The sequence below is a fragment of the Anomaloglossus baeobatrachus genome, chromosome 5 (assembly GCF_048569485.1).
Source record: "Anomaloglossus baeobatrachus isolate aAnoBae1 chromosome 5, aAnoBae1.hap1, whole genome shotgun sequence".
In the NCBI taxonomy this organism is placed as follows: Eukaryota; Metazoa; Chordata; class Amphibia; order Anura; family Aromobatidae; genus Anomaloglossus; species Anomaloglossus baeobatrachus.
In genome coordinates, this window is record NC_134357.1 from 236,272,121 (window position 1) to 236,291,760 (window position 19,640).

Here is a 19,640-nt window from a genome sequence, read left to right on the forward strand (position 1 = left end):
TGCCAGATTACCGGATTTGAGTTCAATGAGTTCACCTCAGGTGAGTTCAACTGAGGACACAGTTGGGGTACTATGTGAACCACCAGCTGTGATGTCACCACTCTCACAGCTGCAGCTCAGTCGGTGTGTCCCAAAGGCCGCAGTGATCGGTCACATTATCTAATGTGACCAGGCACTGCAACCTCAGAGTGTAGCACAGGTGGGATCATCGTGGGACATCGTGGTGTGGACTATATCAAACTTGCAGGGGTGTTTCATTTTCTGTCATATATTTTATGTATATCTTTCAGATTAATGTACTAATGTCAGTATTTGCTTTTCCCCCGATTCATATATATATATATATATATATATATATATATATATATATATATATATATATATACTATGTTCATTTCATTGATTTCTAAAGGATTAGTTGTCCACTTGCTCTATCATTGATCATGCTATTCCCATCATGTGATCCATATGTTTAAATTTCATTGGCTGTTTTTAATATATATTGTGTGTTTTGGTTCCATATTAGGCTACATGTATCTGAAATGCTTCAGTTTGGAACTGCTCTTGCCCTTGTTTTTGTACATCTTTTACTCACCTGAGTGCTGGAAGCCTCTTCCTTTGATACAGAAGTAGACCATAAGTACAATATAAAGCAAAAAAACCCCACCATACATAGAAATTCATATATTATTTACTATTCCAACATATGCCCAATATCTTACCGATAAAGGAACCTTAATTACATCCTCTTTCTTTGGACGGTCTTTATCAGCCGGACCAATGTACTGCATTTTCTTGTGCATTGTCGTGTATCCTGTGGTGTTGTTTGTCTATCATCACTCATGAGAGGAGCAGCAGCTGACAGATCAGAAATCTTTACCAGGGTTACCTGCATTTCCACAACCCCGGGTAGGTGCATCCTCCACTAATTGGCCAATACTTCCACCTCAAATTGGGTTTATTGTTGAAAGAGGAGCCATGTCTTTTTTTATCATTGGCAGCTACGATCTCATTCAGGTTTGGTATATATGTGCTGCTGCTCCTATGCACTCTGTTAGAAGATGCCCGTGTCTACATTGGCTGTAATGTGCACACATTCTCTCCCATCTTGCAGATTTTTTTCAATTATCTCCTCAACAATCACAGATGGAAGGCTTAGCTTTTACCGACACAACCCACCCTGTTCTGTGTGCACAAATGTGATGCCACCCATTTAAATAAACTTGAAGGGATGGTTAGAACCACAAATGAATTGTCATTCTAAGTGCCTATCTATGTAATGCCATAATCCAATCTATTTTGTAATATACTGTACATTCATTAGAAAGTCCCTACTTTTGCTCACTACACTAACTGCCTTAACTTTATACTACTTCCTTTTGTGATGACGACTCATATGAGAATCCCCAGTGAGATACTAAAACAAGGCGTTTTCAGAGGCAGAGGCTGAAGTCACTGTCACAGCTTCTGCCCTCTCCCTGAAACAAAGGTCATCAGTGACGCCAATTTCAGGAGATGGGGCTAGTCTCTGCTCTACGGAGCATGGGTCAGTTGTCAATTCTGATGTATGCTCAGTAGATTTTTCGTGAAATATGCACAGTGACAGTGTGCTCTCTTGCCGCCTCTGATCAGAAGTAAAGAATTGGCATGAGATCGCACTCACATCAGTCCACGTTGTAAGAATACCAGGCATGCAGAGACCAGTGCCGCCCCTGCAAGTGACATCACCTGTGGGGCAGTGCTGGTCGATGCACGGTGGGTTTTCTTAAAATGTGAAATGATACAGCGCTCTCCTGAAGGTGTGTTACTTCTGAACACAGACGGCGAGAGAGTGCACTGCCACTGTGCATATATTTCACGGAGATGAGAATCTACTGAGCATACATCTTGGAATCGACAACTGACCCCTGCTCAGTAGAGCAGGCACTAGCCTTAGGCCCTGAAACGGGCATCACTGGTAATGCTTTATTTCAGGGAGGGGGCAGAGGCTGTGACAGTGACTTGAGCCTTTGTCCCCAGATGACTCTTTGTTTGAGTATCCCAGCATGTACTGGCGATTCTCAAAAGAAGCATCATCAAAAAAGGAAGTAATAAAATAATATTTAAAGCAGTTAGAGTGTAGTGAAGGAAGGCGTTGTGGAGAAGGGATTTTTCCTCCATTATATTTTCATTTGTGTGTTAGCACAATAAAGCATTTTTCACTACTCGGGTGAGAGATTTTTTCCTTTTCTTAGTGAAGGAATGGTAGAAACTATTGATTTAAGTTATTTTAGAAAATAGATTTGATTATGGCATTTAGAATGAAAATTAATTTGCATTTCAGACCACCTCTTTAAAGAGTAATCACCGCTTTAATTTTTATTTAATAAATTAATAGTAAACATGAAAATAAGCAGCTTTCTAATCTTTTATCTTATTAGAGAAATTTGCTTCTTTCTCCTTCTGGACAGATCACTCAATCTCAATTCATGGGTAAAGAAGGGAATTTTGTTTACTTACCGTAAATTCCTTTTCTTCTAGCTCCAATTGGGAGACCCAGACAGTGGGTGTATAGCTACTGCCCTCTGGAGGCCGCACAAAGAACTACACTTAAAAGTGTAAGGCCCCTCCCCTTCTGGCTATACACCCTCCCGTAGGAGTACAGATTCCTCAGTTTTAGTACCAAAGCAAGAAGGAGGAAAGCCAATAACAGTTTCAAAAACAAATTCAATCCGATAACACGATCGGAGAACTTAAGAAACAACATGAACAACATGTGCACCCGAAAAACGAAACCCTAAGAACAAATAGGGCGGGTGCTGGGTCTCCCAATTGGAGCTAGAAGAAAAGGAATTTACGGTAAGTAAACAAAATTCCCTTCTTCTTTTTCGCTCCTAATTGGGAGACCCAGACAGTGGGACGTCCAAAAGCAGTCCCTGGGTGGGTAAAAAAAATACCACATGAACGGGCTGTCAGACAGCCTCCTCCTACAGGTGGGCCACCGCCGCCTGAAGGACCTGTCTACCTAGGCTGGCATCTGCCGAAGCGTAGGTATGCACTTGATAGTGTTTGGTAAACGTGTGCAGACTCGACCAGGTAGCCGCCTGGCACACTTGCTGAGCCGTAGCCTGATGCCGCAATGCCCAGGACGCACCCACGGCTCTGGTAGAATGGGCCTTCAGTCCAGATGGAATCGGAAGCCCAGCAGAACGGTATGTGTGAAGAATTGGTTCCTTGATCCACCGCGCCAGGGTGGATTTGGAAGCTTGCGATCCCTTATGCTGACCAGCGACTAGGACAAAGAGCGCATCAGAACGGCGTAGAGCCGCCGTGCGAGAAATGTAAATCCTGAGTGCTCTCACCAGGTCCAACAGATGTAAACCCTTTTCAAATTGGTGAACTGGATGCGGACACAAAGATGGTAAAGTGATATCCTGATTGAGATGAAAGGAAGAAACCACCTTGGGAGAAAACTCTGGAATTGGACGCAGTACTACCTTGTCTTGGTGAAACACCAGGAAGGGAGATTTGCAAGATAACGCCGCTAGCTCGGACACTCTTCGAAGAGACGTGACCGCCACAAGAAAAACTACCTTTTGTGAAAGCCGAGAAAGGGGAACCTCTTTCAAAGGCTCGAAAGGCGGCTTCTGGAGAGCAATGAGAACCTTGTTCAGATCCCAGGGTTCCAATGGCCGTCTGTAAGGAGGAACGATATGACAAACTCCTTGGAGAAACGTGCGTACTTTAGAAAGCTGTGCCAAGCGCTTCTGAAAGAATACGGATAGCGCGGAGACTTGACCCTTAAGAGAGCTAAGCGACAAACCTTTTTCCAACCCAGACTGCAGGAAGGAAAGAAAAATTGGCAATGCAAATGGCCAGGGAGAAAACCCTTGAGCCAAGCACCACGCTAAGAAAATCTTCCACGTTCTGTGATAGATCTTAGCTGAGGATGGTTTTCTAGCCTGTCTCATTGTGGCAACAACTTTATGGGATAAACCTGAGGCCGCTAGGATCCAGGACTCAATGGCCACACAGTCAGGTTCAGGGCCGCAGAATTCAGATGGAAAAACGGCCCTTGAGACAGCAAATCTGGACGGTCTGGAAGTGTCCACGGTTGGCCTACCGTGAGATGCCACAGATCCGGGTACCACGACCTTCTTGGCCAATCTGGAGCGACGAGTATGGCTCGATGGCAGTCGGACCTGATTTTCCGGAGAACTCTGGGTAACAATGCTAGAGGTGGGAACACATAGGGGAGTCGGAATTGCGACCAATCCTGAACCAAGGCGTCTGCCGCCAGTGCTCGGTGATCGTGAGACCGTGCCATGAAAACTGGGACCTTGTTGTTGTGCCGTGACGCCATCAGATCGACGTCCGGCGTCCCCCAGCGGCAACAGATCTGCTGAAACACGTCCGGGTGAAGGGACCATTCTCCTGCGTCCATGCCCTGGCGACTGAGAAAGTCTGCTTCCCAGTTTTCCACGCCTGGGATGTGAACTGCGGATATGGTGGACGCTCTGCTTTCCACCCACGTCAAAATCCGTTGGACTTCTTGAAAAGCTTGGCGACTGCGTGTTCCCCCTTGGTGGTTGATGTACGCCACCGCCGTAGAATTGTCCGACTGAATCCGAATCTGCTTGCCTTCCAGCCATTGTTGGAAGGCTCGCAGGGCAAGATAGATTGCTCTGATTTCCAGAACATTGATCTGCAGGGTGGACTCTTCCAGAGTCCACATCCCCTGAGCCCTGTGGTGGAGATACACCGCTCCCCACCCTGATAGGCTCGCATCCGTCGTGACCACTGCCCAGGACGGGGGAAGGAACGACTTTCCCTGTGACAATGAGGTGGGGAGAAGCCACCAACGCAGAGAGTCCTTGGCAGTCTGAGAGAGGGAGACAGTCCTGTCGAGGGACGTCGATTTCCCGTCCCATTGGCGTAGAATGTCCCATTGTAGAGGGCGCAGATGAAACTGCGCGAACGGGACTGCCTCCATTGCTGCTACCATCTTTCCTAGGAAATGCATGAGGCGCCTCAGTGAGTGCGACTGGCTCTGAAGGAGAGATTGCACTCCAGTCCGTAGCGAGCACTGCTTGTCCAGTGGAAGCTTCACTATCGCTGATAGAGTATGAAACTCCATGCCAAGATAAGTCAGAGATTGGGTCGGGGTTAGATGAGACTTTGGAAAGTTGATAATCCACCCGAAACTCTGGAGAGTGTCTAGTGCCACCTTCAGACTGTGTTGGCATGCCTCTTGAGAGGGTGCCTTTATAAGCAGGTCGTCTAGATACGGGATGACCGAGTGACCCTGCGAGTGCAGAACAGCTACTACTGCTGCCATGACCTTGGTGAAGACCCGGGGGGCTGTTGCCAGACCGAAAGGTAACGCTACGAACTGTAGGTGTTCGTCGTGTATGACGAAGCGTAGGAAACGCTGATGCTCTGGTGCGATCGGCACGTGGAGATACGCATCCTTGATATCTATTGATGCTAGAAAATCTCCTTGAGACATTGAGGCTATGACGGAGCGTAGGGATTCCATCCGGAACCTCCTGACTTTTACGTGTCTGTTGAGCAACTTTAGATCCAGGACGGGCCGATACGATCCGTCCTTTTTTGGGACCACAAACAGATTGGAGTAAAAACCGTGACCTTGTTCCTGAAGCGGGACGGAGGTCACCACTCCTTCCGCCTTTAGAGCGGCCACCGCCTGCAACAGAGCATCGGCTCGGTCTGGTGGTGGAGAAGTTCTGAAGAAACGAGTTGGCGGACGAGAACTGAACTCTATCCTGTACCCGTGAGACAGAATATCCCTCACCCAACGGTCTTTGACGTGTGACAGCCAGATGTCGCCAAAGTGGGAAAGCCTCCCACCGACCGCGGGTGTGGGAATCGGAGACCGCAAGTCAGGAGGACGCCGTCTTGGCAACGGTTCCTCCGGCTGTCCTTTTTGGGCGTGACTGAGACCTCCAAGAATCTGAGCGTCTCTGGTCTTTTTGAGTCTTTTTTGACGAGGCGAATTGGGACCTGCCCGGTCCTCGAAAGGACCGATAACCAGACTGACCCTTCCTCTGTTGGGGTCTGTTTTGTCTGTGTTGCGGTAAGGATGAGTCCTTACCCTTGGAGTGTTTGATGATTTCATCCAAACGCTCTCCAAACAATCGGTCACGAGAAAAAGGCAAATTGGTTAAGCACTTCTTGGAATGAGAATCTGCTTTCCAATGTCTCAACCACAGGGCCCTACGCAAAACAACGGAGTTGGCTGACGCCACTGCCGTGCGGCTTGTAGCGTCAAGAACAGCATTAATCGCGTACGACGCGAATGCCGCCATTTGCGAGGTCAATGGTGCTACCTGCGGGGCACATGCACGTGTGACGGAGTCAACTCGCGCAAGCCCGGCTGAGATAGCTTGGAGTGCCCATACGGCCGCAAAAGAAGGCGCTAATGACGCTCCAATCGCTTCATAGATGGATTTCAGCCAGAGCTCCATCTGCCTGTCAGTGGCATCTTTAAGTGCCGCTCCATCTTCAACTGCAACCAAGGATCTAGCTGCAAGCCTGGAAATTGGAGGATCCACTTTTGGACACTGGGTCCAACCCTTGACCACCTCAGGGGGAAAAGGATAGCGTGTATCTTTAAGCCGTTTAGGAAAACGCCTTTCAGGATAAGCGTGGGGTTTCTGGATTGCGTCTCTAAAGTCAGCGTGGTCCAGAAAAGTGCTTAAAGTACGCTTAGGGTATCTGAAATGGATTCTCTCGTGCTGCGAAGCTGACTCCTCCACAAGAGGAGCTGGTGGGGAAATATTTAACATCTTATTGATGTTAAATATAAGATCATTAACTATGGCGTCACCATCTGGTGTATCTAGATTGAGAGCGGTCCCAGGATCAGAATCCTGATCAGTTACGTCCGCCTCATCACCCATAGATTCATCTCGCTGGGATCCTGACCATTGAGATGAATGTGAAGGCCCGTCATAGCGAGCCCGCTTAGGCTGCCCGGGGCCATCGTCCGAGTCAGAGTCTTCACCCTGAGGTGTATATGCCCGTCCCGGAGCTTGGAGCTGAGGGGGACCAGGGGGCAATGATTGCACAGTGTCCGTGGCCTGAAGTACAGGCCTAGCTCGCAATGTGTCAAGAATTTGTGACATAGTGAGAGACATTCTGTCAGCAAAAGCTGCAAACTCAGTTCCTGTCACCTGGACAGCATTCACAGGTGGTACACCCTGGGACACGTCCAGCAGAGGTCCCGACTGTGCAAGCGCCGCAGGGGCCGAGCACTGCACACAATGGGGGTCCGTGGAGCCTGCCGGTAGAAAAGTCCCACAAGCGGTGCAGGAAGCATATAATGTCTGTGCCTTGGCACCCTTGCGTTTTACGGACGACATGCTGCTGGCTCTCTGCAATGTGAGAGAGTCTATAGCCAAAGGGCGACCAGCGCTATGCAATACAAAGTATTTGTAGAAACAAAATACTAAGAATAATACTGGCACAAGAGGGGGTGAGCCCTGAGGGCTGCTTACCGCCCGCTGAATAGCGGGTAAGAGGCTGCAGATTCCTTGTCTGGGTCTCCCCGGCTCCCCTCTGCAGTCAGCGTGTCAGCAGGAATGGCTGCCGGCGTCTGTGGAGAGGGGCGGTCCGTGGGAGTTCCCAAACAAAAGTGCGGGAAACAGTGTCCCCTCTGTGCCGATTGTGAGGGCTGGAGTATGTAAAAACGACTCCAGCCCTCAGCGCTGATGCACTGGCCAGCGTCCCGCCCCTCTCCTGACTGGCAGGTCTGGGGGCGGGAACGAACGGAAGCAGGCCGCAAAAGCCGGGGACTCGAGTTACCAGCACGGCCGCCGTAAAAGCGCGGGCCGCGCTGAAGTCCCCGGCGCACCACAAGTGCCAGCCGCGCCGCAGTCCCAGCGGCCGGCATGACCGATTCCTAGACGTGGCCAGCGTCCCGCCCCTCTCCTGACTGGCAGGTCCGGGGGCGGGAACGAACGGAAGCAGGCCGCAAAAGCCGGGGACTCGAGTTATCAGCGCGGCCGCCGTAAAAGCGCGGGCCGCGCTGAAGTCCCCGGCGCACCACAAGTGCCAGCCGCGCCGCAGTCCCAGCGGCCGGCGCGACCGATTCCTAGAAGTGTGCCTGCTTCAGCGAAGCTGAATGAGGCCATGGCACAAGCGCCGTAGCGCTGATGTCCCCCGGCGCACTACAACACCCAGCATGCTGCGGTGTGAGCGCCAAATGCACGGGGACACAGAGTACCTTGAGGAAGCAGGGCCATGTCCCTGATGTACTCCGCTCCATCCAGCATCTTCTCCAGGGGCTGTAGATGGAGCACGGTCTCAGTGCCTGGAGACCGGTAAATCCCACTTCACCCAGAGCCCTGTAAAAAGGGATGGGGAAGGAATCAGCATGTGGGCTCCTGCCGCCGTACCCGCAATGGGTACCTCAACCTTACAAACACCTCCGACATACAGTGGGGTGAGAAGGGAGCATGCTGGGGACACTATATGTGTCCTCTTTTCTTCCATCCGACATAGTCAGCAGCTGCTGCTGACTAAAAACAATGGAGCTATGCGTGCGTGTCTGACCTCCTTGCGCACAAAGCTAAAACTGAGGAATCTGTACTCCTACGGGAGGGTGTATAGCCAGAAGGGGAGGGGCCTTACACTTTTAAGTGTAGTTCTTTGTGCGGCCTCCAGAGGGCAGTAGCTATACACCCACTGTCTGGGTCTCCCAATTAGGAGCGAAAAAGAAATCTCTATTCAATGAAAACAGAAATAGGAAATGACAGTTGGTGTTTTTAAAATTCTATGGAAAGCATATGAGGAAGAGTTAAAGGCTGGCACAAATATAAAAGAAAGAAGCTAGAGGAAGTCACAGACATAGAGGGGTTGGGAAGGAGGTAGAGGCAAATAGAAAGAGGGGTAGAATCTATAGAAAGACATTAGAAGGAGGCACAGACACAGGTGGGTCGCTAGAGGCAAAGCGGAAAATCTAGAGGCACAGACACAGAAGGTGAGAAGCTAGAGGCAGAGGATAAAGAGCTAGAGGCACAGACACAGAAAGTGAGTCGCTAGAGGCAGAGATGTAAAAGCTAGAGGCACAGACACAGAAGGTGAGGAGCTAGAGGCAGAGGGGAAAAGAGCTAGAGGCATAGACACAGAAGGTGAGTCACTAGAGGTAGAGAGGAAAAAGCTAGAGGCACAGACACAGAAGGTGAGAAGCTAGAGGCAAAGAGGAAAATCTAGAGGCACAGACACAAAGTGAGGAACTAGATACAAAGGGGAAAGAGCAAGAGGCACAGACACAGAAGGTGAGAAGCTAGAGGCAGAGGGTAAAGAGCTAGAGGCACAGACACAGAAGGTGAGGCGCTAGACGCAGAGGGGAAAGAGCTAGAGGCACAGACACAAAAGGTGAGGAGCTAGACACAGAGGGGAAAGAGCGAGAGGCACAGACACAGAAGGTGATGAGCTAGAGGCAGAGAGGAAAAATCTAGAGGCACAGACACAGAAGGTGAAGAACTAGAGGCAGAGAGGAAAACGCTAGAAGCACAGACACAAAATGTGAGGTGCTAAAGGCAGAGGGAAGAGCTAGCGGTACAGACACAAAAAGTGAGGAGCTAGAGGCAGAGCGGAAAAGAGCTAGAGGCATAGACATAGAAAGTGAGTCACTAGAGGTAGAAAGGAAAAAGCTAGAGGCACAGACACAGAAGGTGAGTTCCTGGAGGCAGAGGGGAAAGAGCTAGAGGCACAGACACAGAAAGTGAGTCGTTAGAGGCAGAGAGATAAAAGCTAGAGGCACAGACACAGAAGGTGAGGAGCTAGACGCAGAGGGGAAAGAGCTAGAGGCACAGACACATAATGTGAGGAGCTAGAGGCGGAGAGAAAAAAGCTAGAGGCACAGACACAGAAGGTGAGGAGCTAGAGGCAGAGGGGAAGGAGCTGGAGGCACAGACACAGAAGGTGAGAAGCTAGAGGCAGAGGGGAAGGAGCTGGAGGCAAACAGACATTCTGATACAAAATATCTTGAAACAAAAGTTACAGTTCTTCATAGAACTTTCTAAACACTAACTACGGTATCGTCTATCTCCGTAATGGGAAAATCAGAGTAAGATCGATTGTTCTGGTGATTTCAAAATGAAGAATCAGTTCAAGAGGAGAAAGAAATAGATTGCTCAGATAAGATTTCCAAAAGAAAAAAATGAAAATGATAGTCAATCTTTAAATAACATCTACTAGACAAAGTGAGTGTAAATAAATAAAGATGTATATTTCTGCAAAAAATCTGTTACATGTGAACTCCCTTAGTAACATTATTTCATTAAAGAGACAAGTGATATTATCATGGCACCATTAAGAAATGAGAAATCAATAAGGAGTCTAGGTGATAGAGGATGGTATGAATAAAGTAATGAATCCATGGATGACACTATTTCTCACTCGCATACTCGCTTGACTCTCCAGTGTTTGGATACAAGTGAAGTTGCTGATGTTTGATGAGGTGAGACTTCTGAGTGAAGCACCGGCCACATTCAGTGCAGGGAAAGGGCCTCTCGCCCGTGTGAGTCCTATGATGTTTAGCAAGAGTCTCTTTGCGTGTAAAACCTTTTCCACAATCCATACATGAGAAGAGTTCTTTGCCTGTGTGCATTCTCTGATGGATTAGAAGGTTAGATTTGCGCTTGAAATATTTGCCGCAGTCTGGACAAGACAGTGTATCTTGACCATTGTGAACCTCCTGGTGCACATCAAGACTTGATTTCATCGTGAAGCACTTTCCACACACCAAACAAGTGAATGGCTTTTCCCCTGTGTGCACCCTGACATGTTGCACAAGTTTAGCTCTTTGGACAAAGCCTTTTCCACATTCCGAACAGGAATAAGGGTGCTCACCTGTGTGTACCTTCAAATGATTGTCAAGATTCGATTTATTTCTGAAATATTTCCCACAATGAGAACAGAAGAAAGGCAGCTCACCAGTGTGAATTCTCTGGTGTTTGAGGAGTGCAGTTTTCTGGGTAAAACTTTTCCCACATTCTGAACATGAAAATGGCTGCTCGCCCGTGTGGATCCTCTGGTGACTGATGAGATTGGACTTCTTAGTAAAGCATTTCCCACATTCCAAGCAAGGGAAAGGCTTTTCTCCTGTGTGTACGATCTGATGGGCATCAAGATTGGATTTAATTGTGAAACATTTATCGCACACAGGACAAGGGAATGGCTTCTCCCCCGTATGAGTTCTCTGATGTAGGATAAGTTTAGCTTTCTGTGGGAAACATTTCCCACAATCAGGACAAGAAAAGGGCTTTTCTCCTGTATGAATTAATTGATGGCGGAGAAGGTGTGATTTCTGCTTGAATCTTTTCCCACATTCCAAGCAAGGATATATTTTATCATCAATGTTATGTGTAATAATATTCAAGTTCAGATCTGATGGCTGATTAATATCTTCCACTGGAGAACAGTGTTTGAGCTCCTCGTCGTCAGGGTCTTGATACAGAACTGAGTTTTGTTCTGACATATCATCATGTTCACCTGAAAATATTAAATAAAAACATAAAACCACAGAAATATGGCAAAAAAAGAAAAGAACAAAATATCTGCTACACTTCCTCTTTTCATTTTTGATCATTTCTGTAATAAATAAACCTGCTGAGTGTACATTTAAAAAGATTGTTCTGTATTTAGATACTGATGACCTAAGCCTAGAATAGGTCATTAGTGATGAGCAAGCACTAAAATGCTTGAATGTGCGCTACTCGATTCAATCTGGTCAGATGCTCAGATGAGCTTGACGTGAATAAAGAGCATTGTGGAAAGTCAATAATTGGCATGTTTGGTTCTCTGCCCATATAAAGCCAGCCATAAACAAAGCATTTCCATTGAGAGGGAGGTCAGGATTTTTAGTTGTTGGTCATACTAAGGGTACCGTCTCACTAAACGACGTACCAGCGATTCCAACCACGATATGACCTGGTCAGGATCGCTGGTGCGTCGCTACATGGTCGCTGGTGAGCGGTCAATCAGGCAGATCTCACCAGCGACCAGCGACTCTGCGCTTGGTAACCAGGGTAAATAACGGGTAACTAAGCAAAGCGCTTTGCTTGGTTACCTGATATTTACCCTGGGTACCAGCATACACCGCTTAGCGCTGGCTCCCTGCACACGTAGCCGGGGTACACATGGGGTTGCTAAGCAAAGCGCTTTGCTTAGTTACCCAATATTTACCCTGGCTACGTGTGCAGGGAGCCAGCGCTAAGCGGTGTACGCTGGTAACCAGGGTAAATATCAGGTAACCAAGCAAAGCGCTTTGCTTAGTTACCCGATATTTACCCTGGTTACCAGCGTACACTGCTTACACAGAGTCGGTGCTCGTTGGTCTCCCGCCGTCAAACACGCCAATGTGTGCTGCACAGCAGGAGACCAATGAGTAAAAAAATGAACCAGAACAGTGTGTAACGATCAACGATTTCACAGCAGGGGCCAGGTCGCTGCTTAGTGTCACACACAGCGAGATCGCTGATGAGGTCACTGGTACATCACAAAACCTGTGACTCAGCAGCGATCTCGCTATGTGAGAAGTACCCCTAAGTCCGAGAACACTGTTTTATCTCCCGGGAGAGCCATTGAGAGATTGCGACTGGCTCTCCCTGGGGTGGTTGCAAACATCGTGCAGTGAAGCAATCCTGTCCATTGTGGTCGTTGTTTCACGGACAAAATATCCGAGCACCAACAATACTTGTCCGAACTCTGCGATTACCAGAGCATGCTAATACTCAATCAAGAGAAAAGACGTGCTAACCACGTTCATCCATCACTACAGGTCATCCATATGAGGTCATCCAGCATTGGTCAAATGTGAACATTGTACATAGCCAAATACGCACAGCCCAATACATTGCGTAGCGGCTACAGCTCAGTTCCTATTCATTTCATTGAGAGTTGAGCTCCATCACCAGAGAGCAGCCACTACATAGTATACAGAGCTCTGCACCAATGCAAAAGTAACAAACAGCTGATCTGTGCAGGTGCTCCTGATATTTAGCTCATAAATATCTCCCTTTTATTATAGGGGTATTTTCAAGTTGAAATGTATCATGTGTCCAAAGGATAGAGAATAATTTTCTGATCGCTGGGGTTCCAACTACTATGGCCCTCATCAATCCCAAGAACCGTGGCTCTGAAGATCCTTGGCTGAATGTAATGGTGGTCGATCATGTGCACTGCGGCTTCATTCATTCTAAAGGGAGTGCTGAAGACCAGTCGAGCACAAGGCTAGGATATCTCTAGCGCTCCCATTAACAGTGAATGGAGAGGTAGAGCACATGATAGACCACCGCTACGTTCAGCCAGAACCACCCCAACAATCAGAAACTCATCTATTATTCTGTGGATAGGGAATAACTCCTAGTTTACTTAAACCCATCTCAGTGGATCAGCTGAATCTGGGTTATTTTCTATAAAACGTGTAACAGATCCTACAAACATGAAAACACAAAAGTAGGTTTACAGTTAGGGCTCATTCACATGACCGCTCCGTTTGTCCTGGTCAGTTCCTGTTTTTATGCGGACCCACGGACAGAACCATCTTTTCAATGTCTTTTGTGTAGGATAAAATGTCACATGGAACAACTTCCGTGTGCATCCGATCCTACAAAAAAACACATCGGATGCCGTATGTCCGCTCCGTCATTATGGAACATGTCATATTCTGTTCCGTAATAACGGACCGTGACTCAATACAAGTCAATTGGCCCGCAAAATCCCTGGAAGCCGCACGGAAGCACTTCCGTGTGACCTCCGTCGGGTGCCCGTGCACTCTGTGTCACGCTCCAGCCCCGCGGCTGCCCGCACTGCAATGTGTCAGTGTCTCCCCGCATTGCAGTGTCAGTGTCTGCCCGCACTGCAGTGTCAGCAGCTTCTCACACTGCAGTGCGAGCAGTCGCGGAGGTGACGAGCGCTGCTGTCAGGAGGTTGGATGAGATCATTACCTGCTGTGACGATCTCCTGTTCTCCTGACGTCTGCGCTGTCACTGCCTTCTATGCCCGCCGCGTTCTCACATCAAGTCTCGCGGGCGGCCCGAGACTGTCACTAGCGGTGACGTCACAGACTCCTGCGATTCTTCGCTGTGAACGCGGTGGGCATAGTAGTCAGTGACAGCGCTGACGTCAGGAGAGCAGGAGATCGTCACAGCAGGTAATGATCTCATCTAACCTCCTGACAGCAGCGCTCGTCATCCTCCGCGGTGACCTGGGCTGACCTATTGATGTTAGCTCAGGTCACTGCACTACTCTCCCAGCCAATGGGGAACATTATGTTCTTCATTGACTGGGACAGTGACTATGGGGACAGTGATCGTCGTGGGACCCCCTTATTGGATTGCGCCAGACCCGGATTTGATTGTTCTTTTCAATAAATTGGTGAAAAAGGGAATGTATTGGGGAGTGTTTTTTCAAATATAACTTTTTTTGTTGTCAATTAGACATGTGACATCACTAACCCCAGGGCTTGATGCCAGGTGACATTACACATCTGCATTAACCCCATATATTACCCCGTTTGCCACCACACCAAGGCAACGGATGAGTTGGGGCAAAGCGCCAGGATTGGCACATCTAATGGATGCGCCACTTCTGGGGCGGCTGTAGCCTGCTATTTTTAGGCTGGGGAGTGTCCAATAACAGTGGACCTCCCTAGTATGAAAATAGCAGACCACAGCTGTCCGCTTTACCTTGGCTGTTGATCCAATTTGGGGGGGACCCCGTGTTTTTTGTTTTAAATTATTTATTTAATGTAAAATAACAGCGTGGGGTGCCCTCTGTTATGGCTTACCAGCCAAGGTGAAGCTGGCAGCTGTGGTCTGCAGGCTGCAGCCGTCTGCTTTACCCTAGCTGACTACAAAAGATAGGGTGGTCCCCACGTCATTTTTTTTTAAATTATTTATTTTTTTAAATACAAGGCTAAACACCCTTTAGTGCCACATGAAAGTCACAAAAGGGTGCCAGCTTAGAATATGCAGGGAGGTGGGACATTATATATGTCTTTCTCATCTATCTAATCTATCTATCTATCCCTCTAGTCATTCATTCCTCTATCTCTCTGTCTCTGTATCTATCTATCCATCTCTATATCTACTCATCTATTTATCTTTCTTGCTGCTTCCGTTTTTTTGCGGTCTGCAAAAAAAGAGAATTTTGTTTACTTACCGTAAATTCTTTTTCTTATAGTTCCGACATGGGAGACCCAGACCATGGGTGTATAGCTTCTGCCTCCGGAGGACACACAAAGTACTACACTAAAAAGTGTAGCTCCTCCCTCCTAGCATATACACCCCCTGGATGACCAAATATAGCCAGTTTAGTGCAAAAGCTGAAGGAGGACATCCACCCACATGTAGAGATAGAGCAAAACCCGGAACAACCGGAACCTGTCTACAACAACAGCCGGTGAAAACACACGGAACAAGAAAACTGCCAACAGGGAGGGTGCTGGGTCTCCCATGTCAGAACTATAAGAAAAAGAATTTACGGTAAGTAAACAAAATTCTCTTTTTCTTCATCGTTCCTTATGGGAGACCCAGACCATGGGACGTTCCAAAGCAGTCCATGGGTGGGAATAAACAGAAAAACTGAGAAGTAGGCGAAACCTAACTTCACAAATGGGCGACAGCCGCCTGAAGGATGCGTCTGCCCAAGCTCGCATCTGCCGAAGCATGAGCATGCACTTAGTAGTGCTTCGAAAAGGTATGCAGACTAGTCCAAGTGGCAGTCTGACAGACCTGCTGAGCCGTAGCCTGGTGCCTGAAACCGAAGAGGCACCGACAGCTCTGGTCAAGTGTGCCTTGATCCCCGGCGGGAGAGGCACTTGAATACACTGGTAGGTATCGGAAATGGCCGACCTAATCCAAAGAGCTAGGGTCGGCTTAGATGCCGAGAGGCCCTTACGCTGACCAGTGGTCAGCACAAAAAGAGAGGTGCACCGCCTAAGAACAGCGGTGCGAGACACATAGATCCGGAGCGCCCGCACCAGATCCAGAGTATGCAACGCCTTTGCAAAGCGATGAACAGGAGCCGGACAAAAGGAAGGCAGGGAAATGTCCCGGTTAAGGTGGAAGCAGAAACCACCTTAGGGAGAAAGTCCGGAGTCGGACGGAGAACCACCTTGTCTTGATGAAAAACCAAAAAAGGTGACTCCGAAGAGAGTGCAGCCAAATCAGAGACTCTCTTGAGGGAAGTTATGGCCACTAGAAAGACCACTTTCTGTGAAAGACAAGACAAAGAAACCTCCCTAAGGCTATGTGCGCACTTACCGGATTTTGCCGCGGATTTTCCGCGGATTTGCTGCATGTTTCGCTGCAGAAAATGTTCATAACATCTCTGCAGTGAATCACCAGCAAATCCTATGGAGAAAAAAAATCCTGTGCGCACTAGGCGGAATTTGACAGCTGCATGTTTTGCTGCGGGAATCCCGCAGCAAAAACAAGTGCATGTCACTTCTTTTCCGCACATCGCTGCGGGATTGCACTCCATTGACTCCAATGTTAATCATGAAATCCCGCAGGGAATAACGCAGGCAGCAAATTCTGTGCGGTTCACTGCGTTTTCCTGCGTTATTCCCTGCGGTATTTAGCGGTTTACCTCCGGTAATGTGCATCGCTTGTCTGCGGTTTTGCAGGGAAGTGATGTCATTACAGGAAGAGGAAGCAAAGCAGACTGTAAACACACACACACACATCACAGACACACACAGACACATAGACACAGACACATAGAACACACATAGAAAGAAAACGGAAATATAGGAAAAAAAGAACGTGGGCTCCGCTGTATTTTTACCTTCCAGCCGAGGTACGCACACAGCGGCGGGCCGGTATTCTCAGGCTGGGGAGGGAGAGGGGCACGGTTAAAGTCCCCCGCCTCCCTCCCCCTCCCGCGAATATCAGCCGCAGCTGCCCCGGGACTGTCGCATGCATTATGCGGCACTACCGGAGTGTCCTCGGCTCTTCTTGCCACCGTGTAGCAGTGGTGGCAAGGTAATACAAGGGGTTAATGGTGATGGGGGACCACCGCCATTAACCCCAGGCTTGATCATGGCAGCGTCTATGTGACAGCTGACATGATCAACCCGTAAGTAAAGTGAATAAAACACAGACACCGAAAAATCCTTTATTTTAAATAAAACAAACAAGCCTCGTTCACCATTTTATTAACCCCCCCAAACAAAGCTCCGGCGTAATCCACAGGTCCGACGTCCTGCACTGCTGACATCCAGCCGCGACTGTCACAGACACAGCGCTGAATGCAGCAGACAGCAGAGGTAATTACCGGTCATTTCCCACGGCCGGTAATGTGAACTCACTGCCGACCGTGGGAAATGCAGCGATCTGTCATCTATCTATCCCTCTATCTGTCCCTCTATCTGTCTGTCTATCTATCCCTCTATCTATTCTTCTATCTACTATCTCAGAATTAAATGACTTTTTTTTTTTTTTTCAATGTGCTTTATTGCATTGAATGCAATAAAGCACATCCCAACCCGCACGCGGCAAAACCGCGGCAATACCGCGAATAATACCGCGGTAAAACCGCAGCAAACCGCATGCGGATTTCGGGTGCGGTTTCCCGCGGTTTTTTACCGCGGGTGCGGTAATCTTTGAGAGCATGCGGAATTTTCACAAGAAAATTCCATTTCCCAGTGCGCACAGAGCCTAAGAGGCTCAAAGGGGGGTTTCCGGAAGCTGTGAGGACCGGATTAAGGTCCCAGGGCTCCAAAGGCCGCTGGTAAGGCGGAATGATATGAGATGCGCCCTGCATGAAGGAGCGCACCTGAGCCAGCCGGGCGATACGCCGCTGGAACAACACTGACAGAGCCGAGACCTGTCCCTTGAGGGAAGGGACAGGAGGGTCGGCAAGGCAAAAAGGCCAAGAAGCATGGCCGGAAGAATGACACCAGGACAGGAAAATTCTCCAGGTCCTGTGATAGATTTTGGCCAAGGGATACTTCCGAGCCAGAGTCATAGTGGAGATGACTTCAGGAGGGATACCAGAAGTCGTCAAGATCCAGGACTCAAGAGCCACGCCGTCAACCTGAGAGCCGCAGGATTCTGGCGGAAAGACGGACCTTGTGAGAGAAGGTCTGGACAGTCCGGGAGATGCCATGGCACCTCTACGGACAGATGGAGCAGGTCAGGGTACCAAGCTCGCCTGGGTCAGTCTGGAGCAATGAGAATGACCCGACGGCCCTCCATTCTGATCTTGCGCAGGACTCTGGGCAAGAGCTAGAGGGTGAAACACGTAAGACAGACGAAGCTGGGACCAATCTTGAACCAGTGCGTCTGCTGCAAAGCCTGAGGATCGTGGAGCGAAGATCCACGTCCGGAGTGCCCCACTTGCGGCAGATTGACCGAAACACTGCCGGATGCAGAGCCCACGGTTTGACGGCTGAGATAATCTGCCTCCCAGTTTTCCACGTCTGGGATGTGGACTGCGGATATGGTGGACTTTGAGTCCTCCGTCCACTGAAGGATGCGTTGAACCTCCAACATTGCCAGGCGGCTGAGTGTCCCGCCCTGGTGGTTGATGTAGGCAAACGCTGTCGCGTTGTCTGACTGGACTCGAATGTGCCTGGCCGCCAACAGATGGTGAAAGGCTAAGAGAGCTAGAAGCACAGCTCTGATTTCCAGCACATTGATCGAGAGGGCTGATTCGGACGGAGTCCAAGTGTCCTGCGCTCCATGGTGGAGATATACTGCTCCCCAGCCGGATAGACTGGCATCCGTGGTGAGGATCACCCGGGACGGGGCCAGGAAGGAGCGTCCCTGAGACAGAGAGAGAGGGGCCGAAGCCACCACTGAAAGGAGCCCCTGGTCTGTGGCGAAGCCACCAACCCGTGGAAGGAGGAAGTCCGCTTGTTCCAACAGCGGAAAATGTACAGCTGCAGAGGACGCAGATGGAACTGGGCAAGGGAACCGCTTCCATTGACGCCACCATCTGACCCAGCACCTGCATTAGGTGCCTGATGGAACGACGTCGGGGCCTCAGCAAAGAGCGCACCGCCAGAGGAGGGACTGCTGTTTGACTAAGGGCAGCTTCACAAGTGCCGGCAGAGTCACGAGTTGCGTCCCTGGGTACATGAGCTTCTGGGTCGGAGTCAGAGTGGACTTGGACAGAATGACAAGCCACCCGAATTGGCTAGAGTGGTGAGAGTGAGCGAGGCACTCCGCTAACAGTCTGCACTGGATGAAGCCCTGACTAGAAGGTCGTCCAGGACAAAAGGATCACTGCCAACCCCTGGAGGTGCAGTACTGCAATCACTGCTGCCATGACCTTGAGAATACTCGAGGGGCCGTGGCTAACCCTAAGGGAAGAGCCACGAATTGGAAATGTTCCACTCCGATTGCAAAACGTAGCCAACGCTGGTGTGAAACTGCGATTGGCACATGCAGATAGGCATCTCTGATGTTGAAGGATGCTAGGAAATCTCCTTGGGTCATTGACTGATCGCAGAGACTCCATGCGAAAATGCCGCACCTGAACATGCTTGTTGAGAAGCTTGAGATCCAGGTCGGAAGGCACCGTCCTTTTCGGGGACTAGGAAGAGATTTGAGTAGAATCTCAGAACCGTTCCCAGTCGGGAACCGGTACGATTACTCCATTGGCCTGCAAGAATGCCA

The 19,640-nt window shown here is 49.1% G+C and overlaps 2 protein-coding genes across 7 annotated transcripts in view; one reads left to right on the plus strand and one right to left on the minus strand.

Annotated features, from left to right (window-relative positions):
- The window catches only part of LOC142311107 (uncharacterized), a 148,229-nt gene that overhangs the window by 64,631 nt on the left and 63,958 nt on the right, over window positions 1–19,640 (plus strand). The gene's annotated exons all lie outside the window — the stretch shown is intronic.
- LOC142311097 (uncharacterized) overlaps window positions 10,239–19,640 on the minus strand; it is a 28,015-nt gene continuing 18,613 nt past the window's right edge. For all 6 annotated transcript variants that reach the window (XM_075349192.1, XM_075349193.1, XM_075349194.1 and 3 more), the window contains one exon: window positions 10,239–11,502. In XM_075349192.1, coding sequence (XP_075205307.1) covers window positions 10,397–11,502 — 1,106 coding nt within the window. In that variant the 3' untranslated portion in view covers window positions 10,239–10,396. The remainder of the gene's footprint in view (window positions 11,503–19,640) is intronic.